Genomic DNA, 20,807 nt, shown 5'->3' with positions numbered 1-20,807 from the left:
CATGCATGTGTTTGGGCTGTGGGAGGAAATGGGATAGAACACACGCAAGCATTGGGAGAAAATGCAAACACCACACACAGAAGTACCCCAGCCAGCCAGTGGATTCAAACCCAGGACCGTCTTAAGAGCACCCGTGTGAGAATTTGTACAGCAAAATGAGTATGTGTGACATTGATAGAAGGCCCTTTTTATTCTCTTCATGGACAGAACTTAATTTTGATATAAAAATCCAAACTCTAGGCTCCTTTAAAAATATTAGAAACATTCCTCCTCCTCACTCATAATTTCTCTCTTACCTCCCATCTGACTCCTCTTTCTTATCTATGCATGTCTTAGAAAAAGCAAGCAGTGTGTTTATGCATGTGTGTCTGTTTTAGAGCATGATCATCATTTAAACTCCATATGGAGTTGGCACATAAATGGTCTAGGGTTTCAGAGTTCTTTATATCCTCAGGCAAAAAAAATCCAAAAATCTTGGGTTAGCCGTGGCTATCTGGGTCAGCTGAGCCCGAATAGCCTCCTTCTCCTGCTTCCCTGCACAGGAAATAATCCAAAGTCCGCGAAGTTGCGGAACACGAATCTTAAATTCAAAAAAAGTCACTGAAATAAATGTCCGCTGGGTCCAACATGGTCAGGTCATTCTGTCACAGTCTGTGGGAGGCAGACTGTATGGATGATGAAAAAGGGCCCAAAATGCAGACACCAAGATAAGCGGAAATAACTTGAATTAACAAAAAGCAAGCTGTTTAATATGGCTGATAGAGAAACACAAAATAATACATGGGGCAAACAAAGATGAGAATAAACAATCTAAACTGGTGAAACTAAAAATAAACATGAAAAACACAGAACATGAAACTTAGCATGGAGCATGGAGCATGGAGCATGGAGCATGGAGCATGGAGCATGGAGCATGGAGCATGGAGCATGGAGCATGGAGCATGGAGCATGGAGCATGGAGCATGGAGCATGGAGCATGGAGCATGGAGCATGGAGCATGGAGCATGGAGCATGGAGCATGGAGCATGGAGCATGGAGCATGGAGCATGGAGCATGGAGCATGGAGCATGGAGCATGGAGCATGGAGCATGGAGCATGGAGCATGGAGCCCGACAGATGACCTGACACTGAACAAAGGAGGACAGAGGACTTAAGTACACAGAGAGATAATGAGGGGATGGGGAACAGGTGGGACCACAGCTGGGACAATTCAGACCTAATGAGACAGGGGGAAGCAAAACTAGACACACTGCACATAGGACAAGGACTTTCACAATAAAACAGGAAATAGAATGGAAAGCAGACATAACAACACGAATGTGATAACATAAGACATGCAGCATGAAACACATAAAGGGTGAGGGAAACTTAAATACAGGGGAAGAAAACACAAGAGGAATCTAATAAACAAATGAACTTAGCTAACGTAATGAACTTAAACATCAACATTAAAAGAAACTAAAGCTTAAAACGCTGGGTCAACAGACCCAGGAACGTGACAAGATGTATATATATTTTGTATTTTGCATTTTGTAAACTATAGTTTTATGTAATTTTCTTTCAGTCATTTTCAGCAGTCATCTTGCTAAATGTTAATCTGTTAGCTTGCTTTGGCTGTTGTCCCTATGGTACTTACACTGAAAACAATAAGCTAAAAAATTAGGCAGGCTCACTAACACGTATACATAATGTGTGAGCCCTGCATTCTTTCTCTTATTTAGCTTTTTTTCCAAGCTTTATGGCATTAATCACTATAACTTCAACAGTAGTCTGTAGCTTTGATCTTAAATATTAGAGCTGAAAAGGAAGTAGGTGGAAAAAGAGAACAAAAACAAGTGTTAATACCCTTTCATAGTGCAGTCTTTAGCATCTAGCAGTGCACAGCCAACAACCTGTGGGGCACTGTAGAGGTGTGTGATGGTGTTCTTGTGTATATTTTACATCACTGTAAGAGCGTAAGTGTGTGATTGATGAGGGATGAAAGAGAAGGAAAAGAGAAAGAAGGAGTGAAGGGCTAAATGAATGCATTCATTCATGCCACCGTGTGCATGCATGTGTGTTTTTGCTCACTCTGTGCATTTTAACTGCAAATCATACAGCAACCATAAATTTGGACTGAGGTGTGCACTGACTGGTTCTTGGCCAACACAAATAATGACCCCTTATACTGATGACCTTTTCCCTGTAACTCTAGGCTCCTTTAAAAATATTAGAAACATTCCTCCTCCTCACTCATAATTTCTCTCTTACCTCCCATCTGACTCCTCTTTCTTATCTGTGCATGTCTTAGAAAAAGCAAGCAGTCTGTGTATGCATGTATGTCTGTTTTAGAGCATGATCATCATTTAAACTCCATATGGAGTTGGCATATAAATGGTCTAGGGTTTCAGAAAGGGAAAGTGATGTAGGTCTCAGTGTAAACCTAAACCTGCTGAATACTGGAAACACACTTCACAGGAATACCTTTCCTGATTCTGAGGAAGCAAGGCTACTTGCATCACTGCACCCATTGTTCAAAATGGCCAGGGAAGTCATCCTTTTCCATAAAAATTCTATAAGCATCAGCAATCAAGTGGAAACACCAGCAATATTAGAAAACCTTGCATCCTGAAACAAAGGCCTGCTCTTAGAGAAATGTGACCTAAGCTGTGTCTGAAAACCACGCCACACCCTGATCCTCACTAAACCTTGGTAGATGTCCTCAAAAATGACTGTCTGCACTTTACAGTTTGCATTTTAAGAAACAATTTTTAACAACCATCTGTGAAACCGGCTGAATTTTTAACTACACATCGCTCAAACTGGACAAAAATGCTTATTTGCTGAGGACTATTTTCAGCTTTGGGTGAATACACAAAAAGTCCTTCTAGAACACACACGAGCAAAAACTGAAAAGGGCTGAAAGGGGCCTGTTCTAAAAACAAAGCGCGCCGGATGATTGCTGGAAGTCTGTGCTGCTATTTAACTCAATTCCAATACGTCCATGTTTGTTTCATCACTGATATAAGCAGCAGCACATACCAGTAACCTGCATCATGTTCTAAATGTGTTTCTAAGACATGCCTCTTAAAATAATCTGGATTAGAAGACTGGCGTTGCCCCAAAAGTATGTTTTAAAAAGCTCTAAAACAAGTTGTTTCAGACAGTGGACTGACTGAGGAGCTGTAATTACCTGTGTGGCTTCGGAAAAATAAAAGAAATAAAAATCAATCAAAGAATCCACTGAAATGAAGGGAAGTAGGGATGCACCGATACCGATACTGGTATCGGGTATCGGGCCGATACTGTAAAATGTGTGTGTACTCATACTCGTAAGGTTAGCACATGTTCGCTGGGTTTAGGGGGGGAAAAGACAGCTACTAAAATGCCTGTAAATTTTGGAGAATGTACACAGTGCATCAAAAGCCTGTGTGGTTAGACATTTGCCTCAGTCAAGCTAAACTGTTAGTCTCAATAAACAAAGGACAGGGAGACAGTTAACAAGTCTGAGGCAGGAATGTGATGGCAAAGGTCAGAGATGTCTGTGTGGAGTTAAAGCTCACTCGTTCATTTCAGAACTCCACACATGGCAGATAATTATAGGCTAACTCGACCGACCGTGGACTTCGATAAATAGGAGTGGGTTTCTGTTAAGCACATGGCAGGTGTAACAATCTTTCCCTGCATTTTATAAAGGCCACCTCGAGGACCACTAAAGTGTTTCCTCCCTCTGAAAAGTAAAAGTGAAGGGTTTCTTAAATGGTCCTAAAAGTACACAGAGTGTAAATGGGAAGTGTATTTATGGCTTCTGCCTTGTGCTTGCAGGTGTAACACTGATGGATGGAAAATCTTGCAGAAATTTAAGCTTGAATGTGTGTGCATGTATGAATGAGTGCATGTGCATGAATTTGAGTCCATGTAAGAAAAGCGAAAGGTAAAATGTGTCAACTTGGCATAGTGAGGGAAATACTGAAACTCTCCAGAAGTACCTTGAGTATGGTGGACACTATGTTAGGGGTTTCCTCTTTTAGTAGAATTTTCATTACAAATAGTCATGATCAATCCTATGTGAGCACTTCATGTTAACACAACTGTTTGCTCCAAGTGCCATAAAGTTGACCACATGAAAGTGAAGAGAAAATAAATTTATGTTTCTGCTGCTCATTGCATTTTTTTTTTCCTGTTTGGGTGTCTGTGAAAATACTTGACAGCCAAGGGAAGAGTTTTCCACAGACACTACACAGGATTCACTTCAGTCCTGGCTGTTCCATGGGGTGCTCATCACACCCCTAGACCAATAAGACCTGTACCACAATATTTATAATCCCTTTGCAGGTGCTTAATTTAGCAGGACATAATAAGGCTTATGTAAGGTACTTTCTTTCTATTTTTTTTTTAATTTTACAAAAATTGAGCACACTTTACATTATATCTGTACATAATACACAAAATACACAAAAATTAATTGTTGACATCCTTTTTATTTTTAAATGAAGTAACATTTCCTACATTTCAGAAATTTTATTCAGACTCACTTTACTCAGCTCATTGTTTCTGGTTTCTGTGGTGTTTAAATTTATGATATTTTACATAAAATTATCAATTTAGACCAAGTTAAGGTTTTACAAGAACAGCAGTCCTTTTTTCTATCTTTCCCAGTTTAATTCACCATTATCAGGATCTTTGTTTCTACGGCTGTTCAGGGTAGAGAGGTAGAATTATACCTCAGTTTCAGCTAGGCTTGTCTGGGATTTGAACCCGGGACCACTTGTAGACTAGACCAATGAGCCATGTATATCCACAAAATATACAGAATGGACCCAATCACAACAGACAGCTTCTACAACTTACAGGTTGAAAAAAAATCACATACATAATATAGTTGATGTTGGTCCTAAAAAAAAAACCTCAAATCAGCAGTCTGCTACATTGTTAAAAACAAGGAATGCACAGATCCGCTCAGTAGCACCAAAGGGTCTGAACAGCCAGAGAAGACAATTAAAGTGCATGATGACAAAGTTATTCATATGGTTCAGAAAAACAACTTTACAACATCTAACCAAATCAAGAGCACTTTCAAGGAATGCAAGAGTATCATTGCCCACAATCAAGAGACACCTTAATAACGAACTATATGACCCCTGTGCCACAACTGGAAACAGCCAAAAACGCCCAAAAAATTTCTAATACAACCTGCACAACTCTGAAAAAAAAAATAGATGAAACCATGATGACTTTGTAGCAGAGAAGAGAAAAGTATGGAGAATGAGAGGAACAACTCATGATCTAAAGCATACCACACCATCTTTCAAACATGGGGGAGGCAGTGTTATGGCATGGGCATGTATGGCCACCTCACAGAGCAGGACTTTCAGCTGAAGATAAAACTGAAGGCAGTGAGACCAACAAACAAGCAGCAACTGAAGGTGACTGTAGGGAAGGCTTGCAGAGCTTCTCAAGGGAAGATTTGATGATGGGAGCTAGACCTCAGGCAGAAGTCCAGGACAAATGAAAAGGGTTTCTATCTAATTATTAAAAAACAACAATTATTCATAAAATGATGTTAGTTTGTTCAATTACTTTTGAGCCTCTGAAAATGTGGAACTATACATAAAAATAGCTGTAATTCCTAAACAGTTAATGCAAAAAATGTTTGTAAACCATGTGCATTAAAGATGAAAGTTTGCACTTCTATCGCTGCTTAATCTTAAATATGCTGTGCTGGTGTACAGACCCAAAATTAATAATAAGAAATTTCACTGTCCAAATACCCTTGAACCGACATGTATGACACAATAATGTATTTTTTTAACATACATAACACACATCTTTTTAGATAAATGTGGGACTGGGTTTAAAAAGTAAACTGTCTCATAAATCTCTACTTTCCCTGTCAGCTGGTATTATCCATATTTTGCTATGCTTAGAATTTATAGCTCGTGTCTAAAATTTACATCCACTATTTGTCCATGTTCCATCAAAGCAACAGGACAATCTGCAGCAATGTGTAGGTGATGGACATCACTTAAAACACACCAAAGGACAGTTCATAACTTGTAGAGCATAGCAGCAAGTGTGTGGAAATAAAGACTGTACAATGACTTATAAAACTGAGCAGTGACTTGAACAAATACTACCTTTAACACCTGATGTTGTAGATGCGAATGTCCAAAATTAATGACTGCAGTGTCATTTTTATGCCCATCTAAGCTCTCACTTTTGAATGTCTGTATTCAGTGTGAAGGTAGAGAGAGCATTACCAGCTTTCTTTACCATTTGAGTTTCTAAGCAAAGGCCAGATACCCCCATCTGTTTCCTGCTAAACTGGAAGCCATAGCAGAGTTCAAGAGGATTACCCTCTGAATAAAGCCCTTTAAATCCATCCTTTCCTCTCAGGAGGAAGACAAAACGCACACATCAGCGCCCAGCCGTCTCCTCTCAGGATCTTACAGCCTGACTAAGCTTTTCCTAAAAAATACCTTGCAGCAAATGTGCCATGTCAGGCGTGCATGTGCACCTAATCAGATCTGCTCATTAGCAATCAAACTTTGTTCAGTGGCCCAAATGCATCCATCAGAAAGCTAACTAGTGATTTCTATATCAACATTTTAGCCACATGTTGTTAATAATACTGTCAAAGAAAAGCAATGAGGAAAAAGCAGACTGAGAAAAGAAAATGAGGAATTAATGGACACAGGTGGAGTCCTCACTACACAACCAGAGGTTTATTATGTGAAAATGTTCTTAAATTGCTAACATAAGCTGGAATTGGATTGTTTGTTATGTGCTTGGTAAAAATCACAATGAAACCCATAGAACCATGATGACTGCCACAATTTTTATTTTTTATTTTAAATATAAAACATATAACAATTGTTGCATTGCTTAACATTAAAACCTTAATCTAAAGGACAATGGCAGGGTAATGGCAACTTTGCACTGGGTATGGGTTTTATGTTCTCAAATAAAACTACTAGTAAGAAGGAAAAAAAACTATACAACTGGAAGTATTTCTGCAACCAGGGGAGTCACCCACTGCTGGCTACTAAAGAGAATGCAGGTTTTCAGACTCTTTCGGAAAACTTAAAATCCCCATATTACTATGTCAACGACTGCTGGCTTACTTGTGGTTCCTTGGATATTGCAATTTTAATGTAATTTTTTTTCTTTTTTTTTTCTTTCTAACAGTAGATACTTTTTTAATTTCACCTGTTGAGAGTGAAAAAAGAAAATAAGCAGAAGAAATACATTAAAACTTTGGGTGTAAGATTCAGATAATTATTTATTAAAAGCTAGACATTTTAAACGAGAATAAGAAAGAAAAGAAAAGTCTTTGTGCCCCCTTTTCCCTGTTATTGCCCTATCGGCCCCCCTGGCTAAACTTTGCTAGATCCGTCCCTGCACAGTTACCAGCCGTCAGCTACGTAGAAAAGGATCCTGGTGTAGAAAGTAATATTAAATAAATTCTAACAACAGCTTATCAAGCTTAAACGTGCTGCTGTTGTTCAGCCGCTGGTTTCCTCTTTCTGGTGCAAAGTGGGCCAAAAACAAAGAAGAGAGACGGACTGGCGACAGAAAAGCCGATCAGCTGATCATTAAGCAGTTTCATGATTGAAATAGCAGCAGGAGAGAGAGGGAGAGAGAAGAGGCAGTCGCTCCATATATTGGTTGTTAAGCTTAACATGGGAATGCTTTACAAACATTTAGAGATAAATTTACACACTTTCTTTACTTCTCTCTGGGATAACTTTCTCGGAGATGAAATGCTGTATCGATACCGATACGTAATATCGGATCGGTCCATCTCTAGTAATGATCTGCTAGAGGGTGTGGGGAGCCACAGCCCCGTCCACCAGGGCATGAAGTAGGTATGGAGGAGATCAAAACTCCAGACATCCAGAGGCCCTCAGACACAAGAGACCAAGGAAGACGAAGTGTGACTGAGCCCCAGGCCAAGAGGCCGAGGGCACCCCACCCCCGAAGTGGCCCGAGCGAGCCCCAGGCTCCAGGCCCCGATAAGCAGCCACCAAGGAGTGAGCCAGTGTGTACCTGGGCGCCCATCCCCGGACACAAAGAACCACCAACGCGCCGATGTCTGAGTGCGTCTGCCACTGGTAGGGGAAGTGGTGGGGGAGATAGGCCTCCATACCTTGGAGGACCTGGGATGTCCCCAGAGAGGTGGCATCTGATACCCGACCTGACATATGGACACAGACAAACAGGCACACACAGATACAAACATCCATTCCCACCCTCATGCTCTCATATGCAATATGCGATTTTAATTTAATTTTTAATTCCACTGGCTTCACCGGACTGTATTGTACAGCTTTTAAAAATGGAGTAAAGTAACATATTTCTCTTGCCAAAATCTGCAGACAAATTCTGAGCTCTGAGTCACTCCTTACTTTCATGGGTCATGTACTCCGCCTAGCAACCCTGAGTTCTGAGACTGATCAACAAGGTCGTCTTAAATCCTCCATCTCAAGCAAATATGCAAAAGCAGAGTTCCTTAAATCAGGAGGTGCCAACTTGTGAATGCAGAGACATGTTGGTCAAACAGCCTTGAAAGCGGAGCCGCTGTTGACCTAAGGAGGGCAGCCTTAAAGTGGGTGGAGGCAGCAGACATGCAGAGTTCCTTAAACACATCCAGTTCCCTTGAGACAACCCTTTTCATGCTGCAGAGCCCAGGACCCTTAGGAGCCAGAGAGTTCCTGGAAAAATGCCCAAGGCCCTTAAGAAAATCAGCTCTGTGGTCCAAATGTTCACTTTCAGCTAGTACTGCAGCATTCATCGGACACGTTTGGGTGACAGCATGAGCCTTGACAGCAATGTGCAACTCTGCAAGTGTTGCCACTCTCCTGTTATGAAACTTCATTTGTACTGTTTATTTTCTGCCATAAAAAGCAAGTAATACCCTCAAGCTGATTAATGCAGACAGGAAAACACAAATAAGACAGATGTCTTACTGAAGAGTCCGATGGCTGACCTGTCTTAATGGAACAGGAAATCTCCCACAGACGGCCAATCCAATTTCAAAGTCTGTCCTAAAATAACTGTCTAATTCGTCCGTCAATACCCAGAAGGAAGAACAAATATATTTTAAAAGCAGATTGTGAACAGTCAATTAAAGCAGTCATAAATACAAGAACGGTATACTCTGGGTGAGTCACTGTGTCACATATATTTGTGTCCTCTTTATTTATTTTAAGGTCTATTTATTGATCTGAGTTTCCTTTGTAGTGTCTGCCTGAATTTGCATTTTTTTGTTTTTGGGAAAAAATGGAAATGCATTTAAGTTGCGCCCAATTAATGTTTTTCCAATGTATCACCTGTGAATCAACTGCTCCAGTAAATTAAAAAAAATCTAAAAGTAATTAACCTCTCTTTTTACTATAAAAACACTGATACAGTTAAAAAATGTTGGGTCATCAATAATGCTATATATCATGGTCAGAGGTAACACATGTCTTTTCATTTAAAAAAAATGTCATAGTTTTTTTTTAATCAAGGGTGGAATAAATTTTAAGAAATTCACATAAATTTCACAATTACTCAAAGTTTTTGTAAACTTTATGTGTCATCAAGTTTGTTCGGTGTATGAAGGGATTTGCCCTTGTGAGGAAACCCACTGATTGCTGAGCGAAGTCAGCAATTCCTTTGGAATCAACTGACTTTGCTGCTCAATTTCACTGCTCTATCTGCAGGCGTGACCAGGCCTTTACCCTATTGATTGAAGGGCATTAAAACTAAGCACCTCCTTTTTCATGAAGCTGCAACATCACAGAGCCTGTCAGCCTGCATGCCATCAATCATAATGATAGCCATCTCTTCTGTCTCTGGAAAAAAAACATTTGCACATAATGGTCATACACTCACAAGCTGCAGAACACTGAAACCAAACACTACTCTTAAATTCTGATGCATCTTTGTTAAGTCATGACAAGACCTCCAGCGCGCTAATATAACAGACAAAAGCAGCATTGAGGAGGGGAGGGGAAAACGACAGGCTGAAAGAGGAGGGATGAGCTTCATAGGAGGGTGATGAGGCACAGACAGTCTCCCTCTTTCTGTCTGGGACAAGCTAATGGCTTCTCCGTTGCACTCATGTGAATGAGTAACACAACCCCCCCCCCAATAAAAAAGTGAGCTGAGGAGGGACCGCTGGAAGGAATTGCCGTTAAACACACACGAGAAGTGTATGTGTGTGCGTGCAGACAGTTGAATTGACAGTCTGATCACGTTACACGAAGTTTATTTGAGCCAGCCCTGAAGAAAACACTGATTAAAGCACTCATGGTGCAGCAGGTTAACAGCACAGCATAGACATGTGTGTTCGCCCCTGCGTGTGCACACATGTGTGCGTGTGAGTGTGTAAAGCTCAGGTTAGCGGGGTGATCACTGGAGGGGAAACGAGGGTCCACTTTCTCTCTCGCTGCCCGATCCACTCCAGTCTATCAGAGGAATGTCTGTTCACCCGTGATGTGACCTTAAACACCTGGCCACACCTGGGACAACTCACACACATGCATGTCACACACACATCCGCATAGCAAAGCGCATTAACAAGTGTAGCTGCTCTCTATGGAGTTTAGCACTGAAACTCTTGTACTGTTTTCAGTGCTTAGGCTTGTAATCTGACCGACAACATCATCCCTAGTTTAACCACAGACAGGCACTAAACAGCTTGTAACACCCCCCTCCCATACACACACACACACACAAATCGATGTAACAAACTTTCTCACACACAATATGATCAGGATTAAAATGAAAAAAATATAGAAGCAAAGACAGTTATGATAGCTATGATGCTAATCTGGATACAGAGGAGGACTTTGTAAACCAGTAGCTATGTCCATCTTTGATATACTGTGTATGGTTAGAGGAAGCTTAGTTTAAATTAACTCTGGGTCTTACAAAATGCAGAAACAAGCCTGAGAGAGCCCAGCTAGTAGCTTATTCTGCCGTCTAAAACACTTTAGCTTGAGCTAAACACTAATATCAGCTTATTTACCATCTTGCTTGGTTTAACTTTTAAGCATGCTAACATTTGCTAATTAGTGCTAAAATTACAGCTGTGGCTTATGGGATTTTTGTTTTGGTGGTATTATTATCATAAAGCAAATAAAACAATCAAGCGACCAATAAGAACATAGTTATTTATCCTGGTAAATGGCCTGTATTTATATAGCGCTTTACTAGTCCCTAAGGACCCCAGAGCGCTTTACATATCCAGTCATCCACACACTGATGATGGCAAACTACATTGTAGCCACAGCCACCCTGGGGCACACTGACAGAGGCGAGGCTGCCGGACACTGGCGCCACCGGGCCCTCTGACCACCACCAGTAGGCAACGGGTGAAGTGTCTTGCCCAAGGACACAACGACCGAGACTTTCCAAGCCGGGGCTCAAACCGGCAACCTTCCGATTACAAGGCGAACTCCCAACTCTTGAGCCACGATCGCCATTACACAGTTATTTATCCTGTGTCCGTCTATCCTCAAACCATACAAACGTACTAGAGTAGATATCCAATGATGTTAAGAGTTCTTCATCTTCATCCTAGGAAAACATTGCTGTCCTTATTTGTCTTTTATTTATGTCTTTGACTCTGGGTGCCATCAATCTGCTCATCCACAGAAGCAAAACAGTGCAATTCCCATACTTCTGAACTCCTCATGTTGCAAAAACTTAACATTTGTCAGAATTTGGCAACACAGTAAGTGCTCCTTGTTCATTCCTGCTTCCATCAAGAGATCCTCATGAAATGCCCTAATTTAAACCTAATGCACTATCATCACAAACACTCAAGGATTTCCCCTAGGATGTGAAATGTTGATTCTACAATAGGTGGGTGCTAGAAAGCTATGGTAATGATAAATGCACAAAAATTCCCAAGGTCCATGGGAACCTTGGCTAGCAGCACAAACAAAGCATTACACTAATGCTTCCCCAAAACAGCAAACTGTCAGCATGAAACTTTTCCAAGTCGTGACAATGCAGAAAACAAACTCTGTCCTCGTGTCTCACTGGCACGGTGAATCAGCAGCTATCAAAGTTCCAGACTCCACTGGCTAAAATCAGTGCCATGTCATCACTGTGTTTTCTTTTAAGGAACTGTGACATAACTCGGTTAGAGAGCATGCAGGCTTATGAAAACCTCATCAGGTTTTGATATAGATGCAGAGCGGCTGGAGCTCATTGTGTTTCAAATGGAACAAACACCAAAGCACAAGACAAATGCCCAAAGGAGAGGATTTAGAACCAGACAACAGCAGCAATATTCCCACTTCCGAATTAAAGGCAGTTTTTATTTGTTGCCATTTGTTCGTTAGTTGCTAAATTTATTTATGTCTCAGTTTAAGGAAAATGCAAACCCGGCGAAGGAAAAAACAAAATCCTTTGCTGAAACAAAGTTACAGCCAAATGGGAGAAAATCTAACATGAGAGCTTAATGACTTCCAGTTGCTTGAGGGTTATCAGAAAAGTTGCCAGTTTGGCATACCAGGACATCTTCAATGCCCAATCAGATAGACTGCTGTTTGCTGCTCGCCAAAAACAGGGCTTCTAAATGTCAGTCTTTCATCTGAGCGGCCATCTTGCAACATTATATGTGGAGGCTGTGGTTACAAATGAGGCATCCACATGGACTTTCCATTTTTCTCAGTATTCATGGGCTCAAATGATGCAGAATGTTAGTGATCTTAATGAACTTAACAAACAAAACATTATTGTTTAATCGAGGGGATCAGTGTAGGTTTACGTCAAGTTTAGCGCACAATTTCTCTCTCAGAAGCTAACTGTATTTGAATGCAAGTCTTTGTGAGTCTGCTATTGCTAAGGTTGATAGTTTTTTTATGCAGACAAGGTAAAGACCGTTCAGATCCCGTGGATGAGCATCTGTTAGGAACAGCATCCCTGATTAAGCGCTAAGAGCATTTTTAAGGATGTAGTTGTTGTTGTTGTGTTTTTTTTGGGTTGTTTTTTTTTTTTTTTTTTTGAGGCAGCAGCAGACGGAACCAGCGTCACAGAGAGACGCACTGAGCGCCTGAGATTCACACAGATGCCTCATTTAAGTGTGTTCAAGCAGAGAGACAGAGAACTTCTGTGGAACGAGGCCAGCGCTCTCTTCACTGCCACAGAGGACCCTTTCTACCTCTCGCACCCCACTTCATCTCATTATTGAGTGGTGCGCACACACAAAACATACCTATAATATCCGGTTCCACCTCTGGAGAGAGCACATTAACCATGAAGTAAGTTGAAGCCGTGTTTGTGCGTGTTTGTGCGTGTGTGTGCGTGTGTGTGTTTGTATGTCCATACATCAGCTGCGCAGGCTTACGTGCATGTATGGGGAGATTAAAAGGAAATCGAAGCCTGTCGATGTGAGGACAGGCTGCTTTCAGCGCTACGTCCCCTCAGCATCAATTAACAGGTTGTGCAGTGACTGGCTCCTGTTTGGGGTGAAGCAGGCCAGCTGAGGGAGGTAAACACACCTCATCCCCAGGGCTTGCTCAAATCAGGAGGAGGGCAACAAGGTGCCACTGCCTTAACCACAGAAGCACGCCTGTGTATGGCCACTAACACGCTTTAACAGTCATTTCCTACCTTTTCCTCCAATTTCCTCAACCCCCGGGTCATGTACAGCACTGAGAAAAGTTTAGCTGTCTGCATCATTTTCTTTTCTGATATTACTCTAACCTGAGTGTTTGTGTGTTTGGGTTAATGTTAGACAGCTGATGGGAAGGTTGCTTTGACCTCATACAACCACCAATTAAGATTAACCAAGATTATAACCATGATGTATGGAAGCATTTGTGTCCTATCTTCTCCCCAAACCACCAAGCAAAGTTCCAAACAGTTCTCTCTGAGAAAATGTTTGTGCTGAGTACATTCACAGCAGGCTCTGCCAGTGCTTGCTTCTGAAAGTTTTGTGTTCACATAATGAATCTTATTAATTCTTTCTTCCAAAACAATATAACGCCACAAACTGTGAGCTCATTTGGGATGGCTAACTTTAAAATGAGAAGAAAAGCCATCTAGTAAAATAAAGAACAAAGGACTGGGCTGCTTGTTACATTCCTCCTTGGCACCACTGCAAAGAAAGAGTCCAGAAAGAAGAAGAAAAGGGCAGTAGGCAAAGAGTGTGAGAGAGAAATTATTTTAAAATGGAGATAAGTGTGTTTCTGTGTTACTTTAGTCTGGATTTCTATGTTTAAGGTCTTTGCATATCCTTTATTTAAAGAGACAAACTAGTGCCACAAGCTAAGTGACAGACAGCCTTCTTTACGATATCTCCCCTACACTGGGACCATTTAAGGCCCACATGTGTAAACTGAGTCACAAGCAAACAGTTTACTGGGTCAGCTCTAAACACAGGGCCAGGCATCCACAATGGTCTCTATGACAGTCCTCTTACTATAAAGAAAGGGTTAAAACACACACACACACACACACACACACACACACACACAATTTCAATTTAGTTCTCTGAGAAATTCAACCAATAAAATTCACATTTTTGCAAGAGAAAATGAAACAGGATGTTCAAGATGTTGTTGGTAATAATGACACCCTGAGAAACAGTGCAGCACTTGGCAATGGACATGTAATGGTTGTATGAAGTAATATATTAGTAGTACATAGAAGTAGTATTGTAACAAGGAGTATATTTAAAACACAGGGACACTTCACACACTAAGGTTCTATTCTTTCTGTACAATAATATCTGGGATATAAGAAAGAGCTGGCTGAAGTTGTTAGGAAACCTGCGGAAATATGGCTGACATTTTTTTTATTTTGTGGAAACGTTTTTGAATGAATTGGCTGACAATTTGAATGCAGCACAAGATCTCCTCAATATGTCTGTGGTATTGACAGAGTTTGCTTTGTGAGCCACTGATTTAATCAGCATTTCTGAACCAAGACTCACCCTGGTCAAGTCGATTGCTGCCAGGACTGATGTTAATATTTGATGCCTATTTGGTAAAGCATGCAGACAGCATGTCGGCCAACAGTGGCAGCACCAAAGTTGCCACTCGGGAGCTATCCTGGCAGTCCCCGTCTTCTGTTTGTGAAGAAAGCTATAACTTTAATTTCTCCTGAAGTTGTATTTTTGGCTTTTAGGCTTGTATTTGATAGTGACAGTATCAAACAGGAAACTGGTGAGAGGAGGCGGGTGGGTCTGGTCGCTTGGTGACTTTCTCCAAAAATATGTTTTAAAAGCCGTTTTCCCCTACAATTCATACTTCATAACAGCTTCATTAGTGTCATGTATTTTCTTGTGTAGATGTAAAGATTATGACTTATATTACATTTTAAACTGCTCGCAAAGTTCACTTGAGGAGGTAAAGTGGGACTAGGGGTTGACTCATTGGTGGAACCATTACTTTTAATTTTGTTTCATTGTTAAATTTTTGTTCGGCTTTCAAGCATTGTTAAATTTGGTGTCCACTTCCTGCTTGAGTAGCTTTATGTATCAAAACTAAATGCAAGACTGGGCAATATGGGAAAAATCTTTTTATGACAATTTTTTTCACATCAGTCAATAGTAATATATATCTCAATATACATCAAGTCACTATTTCATTCATATGAGATGAAAGTAGCCTAGTGACATCACTCCGAGATTAGTGACACCTTTTTATCAAGCCTCAAGCTGAACGTTTCCACCCTCACCCTTTATGGTGTTTTTGTTTTGAAATCAGCTAATTTAAGTGGAAATGTATGATTTTTTCCCCCAATAGGTTTACAGTTTTGTTTTTTTAAAGCACATATTCTGTCAATTCACAAATATGATCCATTTTATAATTACAGGACATCCTTTGCAATGACCTATAATTTTACACATTTATTTCTTACAATTTCTGCCAAAATTGTAGTGCACACAGATGTCTTTCTTTTACTACAGCATCATTTCTTTATATTGCATAAAAACTAAGATGTAATCTTAAAATTGATCTTGTTTTTCAATATATCAAGAATTAAATCTGTAACAAAGCTTATTTACACTGACAGAAAGGGGAGTTTCACTGGTTCAGGACACTTAAGATCAATGTGGGCTGGACAATGTAGCCCACAAAGTAAATGAGTTTGGCATCCCTGTTCTTTACCTTAGACTGTCACTTTCTATTCCTTTAGCAGGTAAAGCGATCTATAATTAAGCTGTGCAACACAGCATTTCCCTAAACCATATAACTTATTGTCACAAGGAGGATGTCAGTATATTTATTGCAGTCGAACAGATTTCATACTAAACATGACACTGCATAAAATGACACAAAGGTTGCCTGTTTACTCTGCAGCAGTCTGGTTTATTTTATCAAACACTGTTTGACATTCATGTGGAGATCAGTCAGGGTTACATATATACAAACAGGACTTTTATAAAGGAAGACTAACATGATCAATCTGTGTCTTTATTTCAAAGCTCACAACTACCACACAACAAAGGATGGCCTTTATGAGTCTCGCTGGCCACACCCACATTACAAAAGGTGCCATAATTTATTCTTATTAGTCATATTGCATTTGTGTATGCACATTTCATTTTGCCCAGCCACTCTATACACACTTAAACACACGTACACAGGGTTGACATGCAGCGCGAGGTGCTATCAGGAGTGGAGTGATTAACCTGCCCAACAAACAGGCCTCTGTGCAACCACCATTTCTCCACCCCTTACTTCACACAACCACACACACAGACACTGGCCTGTTTGACCTCCACTATCTCACTTATCAATTGCCAGGCTGGCAACTCCTTCATCTGCAGTAAACCAACTGCAACGTTTATCAGCCCGGAGCAGCTTGTATTTAGAAAACAGGCAGTGTTCATATTTTCAGTGTGTATTATGTATATTGTATCTGTAATTCTGGTCAAATAAATCCAAACAGCCCAGATGTCAACCTCGGATAGGCCTACTGTTTTGAATATTTTCAGATAGTTTCCAAGAATCAGACATATTCGTCTACTGAGAGGCCAGAAAAAACAGGTCAGAGAGAAAAAACAGACAGCAGGAGCATTCTAAAATTAGCCTGAAAAAGGTCAAGTGGTTGTGGGGCACACTTGACATAAGGGCGAACCTGAATTTAGCCAGTCATTCTGAAGGTCAGTCAGCACCATGGACAGAGATCCTGTCATCACAGCCTGACCTCTGGGGCCCCATCTCACCACAAACACCAGGAGAAAACACTGGAAAGGCTCAAAAGCTGCCAGACCCTCATTGTTTACTGTGCGTTTATGGGAGGAATGGACACAAGTACATCCTACTGATGATACAGCAAAAGGGTGGTCATAAGGCTTGAGTTAGGTATGTTTTTCAAACCTTAAAATGTAAAGTCATCCCTTTTTCTCATGACCTGAAAAGAAGCAACTCAGCACAAATTATTTCAAGAGTAAGCAACTTCCAATAGCTTTCTGTTCCTCATTTTACTTTAAAACAAAGAAGAAAAAAACAAGCTTTCAACTTGATGTCTCGTTACATGGTGTCAGCTTCTGTGACTATGTGCTGAATCACGCTTTAGTGTTACAGAAAATGGGATGAGCCGAGTCACTCTTACATATGCAATATGCCGCCATGGCTGTCCGGGTAAAGCGATATGTGACAGGGCAGTATAACAAAAGGCCAGGCTCTCCGTGTAAGCGAAGCCTTTGGTCTCTTTAAATCTAAATATAACCGCGTCTAAAGCTGATACCTAAAGCGCCTAGCTGCTGTTACATTCACTTACTCGTCTATGGCTCCGACATGGGTCCTGTCACATCACGAAGATTGTTATATGACTAAATAAATATATCAAATACACTGGAGCTTTTGTAGTAAAATAACAACGAAACACGAATTGTAGAAAACAATTAAGCTAGGTGTGAAACTTTATATTAGCAGTTTGATTACTCAATACCAAAAAGTCGTTGTGGGTTTGTACCAAATCACTGCCACAATAAAATAATAATAATAATAATAATAATAATAATAATAATAATAATAATAATAATAATAATAATAATAATAATAATAATAATAAGTTGCCGTGTTTCCCCGCCCCGTTCATATCGATATTTGAGAATGAACTTTCCCGCTGTATTTAGGGTGCTAATATTTCCCGTAGCCCCCGAAGGCATCAGCTAACTTGTTAACCTTGTTCATTCATGAAAACTGAAAACTCGCGCGCGGGGCACGAGCGCTCACCTTGTTCAGGTGGGGGTTTCGCGTCACATCGTAGCCCCTCTTCTTGGTGTGAACGAAGTTCTTCCTCTTGTCCTCGGACCTGTGCATCTCCGTTTCCACTGACTCTCGTCTGACTAGTCCGTGTGCCATGTTGTTGTCGCTTTAAATAGAGCGAGCCCCGTGAACTGCTGTTTACTCAACAAGTGGATGCGCAGGTCCAGCCGCAGAGATCTGGTCTTCACGTCTGCCGCTCGGGGAATCTCTCAGCCCAACAAGAGCCAAAGTCTCTTTTATCAGTGTTTTATCGTAATTAACCGAAGGTCTCGTTATCAGCAAAGTGCCTCCGTGTTACCTGACCTGGCAACCGTTACTAGGTTACTTGAACAAAGTTACAGACTCTCATAAGAAGACATCATGTAATCCCTTATAAATGGCGTAGTGACACATCTTAAGACTATGTATAAAGGCGATATTAGGCTATTTAAGGAAAGACTGCAAGGTTATTAATGTAGCCATATAGTCATGTGAGCATTCCTTTATAAATCAGTAAAAAGGCTAGATATACCTCCCCTTTTGTAAAGAATACATTAGTCATAGAGTTCAGGCAAAACAGTTCATATAAGTAGTTATTATTTGCACGTGGTTTATATGATAAATGCACTTAGTGCACTAGCCCATTGATAGCAGCATATATGTAAAACTCCTTACTTCTAGTTATTATGCTCAGTGTTTATGGAACAGTCTGCCCGACAACCAGAGGGCTGCTGAGATTGTTGAGATTTTTAATATCCAGATAGGGGCGTAAGGCTGGTGGGGTGAAGAGAGGGTGTAGTGAAAGGAATTAAGTGAATTGCTGTATAAATAAAGTTTTGCTTGACTGAAGTAGTCACAGCAGTAGGCCCCTATTAGTAGGCCTTGTGGTAGCAATGCTTCTGCAACAATAAGTGTTGCACTGAGCAAATAGTTTCTCAGAAAAATACAGTCAGTTCATAAACTAGCATAAAATATTCAGTATAGATATTGCCTTGGAGTATTTCAGACTGCCCAACAAGTCTCTGAAAGTTGTAGTATTTGTTACAAACACATAGCTAAGATCATTTTCCAGCACAGTAAGTCTGAGGCCCATGACAGCACAGACATTTGAAGCCAAGGTCAACCTCCAGCCTTGACACAGTCACAGAGTTATGTAACAGCAAGCACCAATGACGTCTGACAGTCAGGAATACACCGGCATTCCTGGAGTGAAAGCGAGGTTATTCAACCCTCACTCCTTATGTCTGGTGTTTATGGTGTGACTGCTATCAAACCAGAGCAGACTTTACCCAGAACCGGATGATTTGTCCAGATCGATGAACTTTATCCTAGTAGGGATTTGGAAATTGGACCCATTTACACAAACACAACACATAAATTTTTGTTCCTTAACAAAAAAAAGTTTTAAAGTTATATATATATATATATATATATATATATATATATATATTCACATGACTGCTAGTGCATGTGACTGAAAGTTGAGGTGTTGCACAACTGAGGCTGGTTTTTATGGCACAGTGTTTCGCTCATGTTGCAGGTCTAAAGACAATCAGACTGATAAAGTTATCTTAAAATGCCTGCAGAATGGAAAGTGAAAAACCTCAGGTGAGTATGAAGTGCAGGAGGAGAAAACTCCTTGAGCCTTATGAACAGTATTGGTGTCTTGTATATTGGTGTAAGGTTTTAAAGACAAAAAAAAGATGTGCTTATAGTTATGGGGTTATCTTATAGTTAACACTGCATTGCTTGCAGTCACTTTAAGCCCAGAAATATTGAGGATAGCAGTGCAGAATTAGTCTGAAATATAGATAAAGGCTATTTCCATGAATTTGAACTTTAAAATGCTGCATGCTCAGAGGTACATATGGATCAGCTAAGAATGATTTTTAATTACTTAAGTTAAAAGAACATTATTATTGCACCTTATTCAGCTGAAACAATTAAACAATTACAGCTTGGATAGTTTAAACAGCTCAACAGCCTTTGTCTAAACCAGGGGTGTCCAACTCCAGGCCTCAAGGACCAGTGTCCTGCAGGTTTTAGATATCACCCTGGGTCAGTACACCTGAATCAAATGACTAGTTTGGCCTCTGGAGAACTTCAAGACATGTTGAGGAGGTAATTTACCATTTAAATCAGCTGTGTTGGATCAAGGACATGTCTAAAACCTGCAGGACACCAGCCCTTGAGGCCTGGAGTTGGTCACCCCTGGTCTAGTGTATCCACTACACCCCTCTGTACATTTCTAGACTATCTCAGCCTTGTCTCTCAAACTTTGCCTCTAAAATGCCAACCCGAGCTGTCTCTCTGACGTACTAGTTTCTAATTCTGTCCTTCCTGGTTGCTCCTTCCTGAAAATCTTAACATCTTCAGCTACTGTCACCAAACCATGCATGAAAGCAGGTGTCACAAACCTTCCGTTTCACTAATGCTGCTGTCATTCTGTCACAAATCATCCATGACACTCGTTTCCAACCTCTCCACCCTGCCTGCACTCTCCATTACCTTGGACTGTTGATCCCACATATTTAAAGTCATCCATCTTCACAAACTACTCCTTGCTTCTTCACCTTTCCACCTGTCTCCCTCTCATTCACACACATGCATTCTCTCTCACTT

At 40.6% G+C, this 20,807-nt stretch overlaps 1 protein-coding gene across 1 annotated transcript in view; it reads right to left on the bottom strand.

Moving 5' to 3' along the window:
* Positions 1-18,534, bottom strand: part of me1 (malic enzyme 1, NADP(+)-dependent, cytosolic) — a 77,975-nt gene extending 59,441 nt beyond the window's left edge. The window contains 1 exon segment of the mRNA XM_085177290.1: positions 18,174-18,534. Coding sequence (XP_085033416.1) covers positions 18,174-18,302 — 129 coding nt within the window. The 5' untranslated portion in view covers positions 18,303-18,534.
* Positions 18,535-20,807: the final 2,273 nt, after the last annotated feature.

Source organism: Neolamprologus multifasciatus, chromosome 11 (genome assembly GCF_963576455.1).
Source record: "Neolamprologus multifasciatus chromosome 11, fNeoMul1.2, whole genome shotgun sequence".
In the NCBI taxonomy this organism is placed as follows: domain Eukaryota; kingdom Metazoa; phylum Chordata; class Actinopteri; order Cichliformes; family Cichlidae; genus Neolamprologus; species Neolamprologus multifasciatus.
This window is presented reverse-complemented; position numbering and strand designations above follow the sequence as displayed.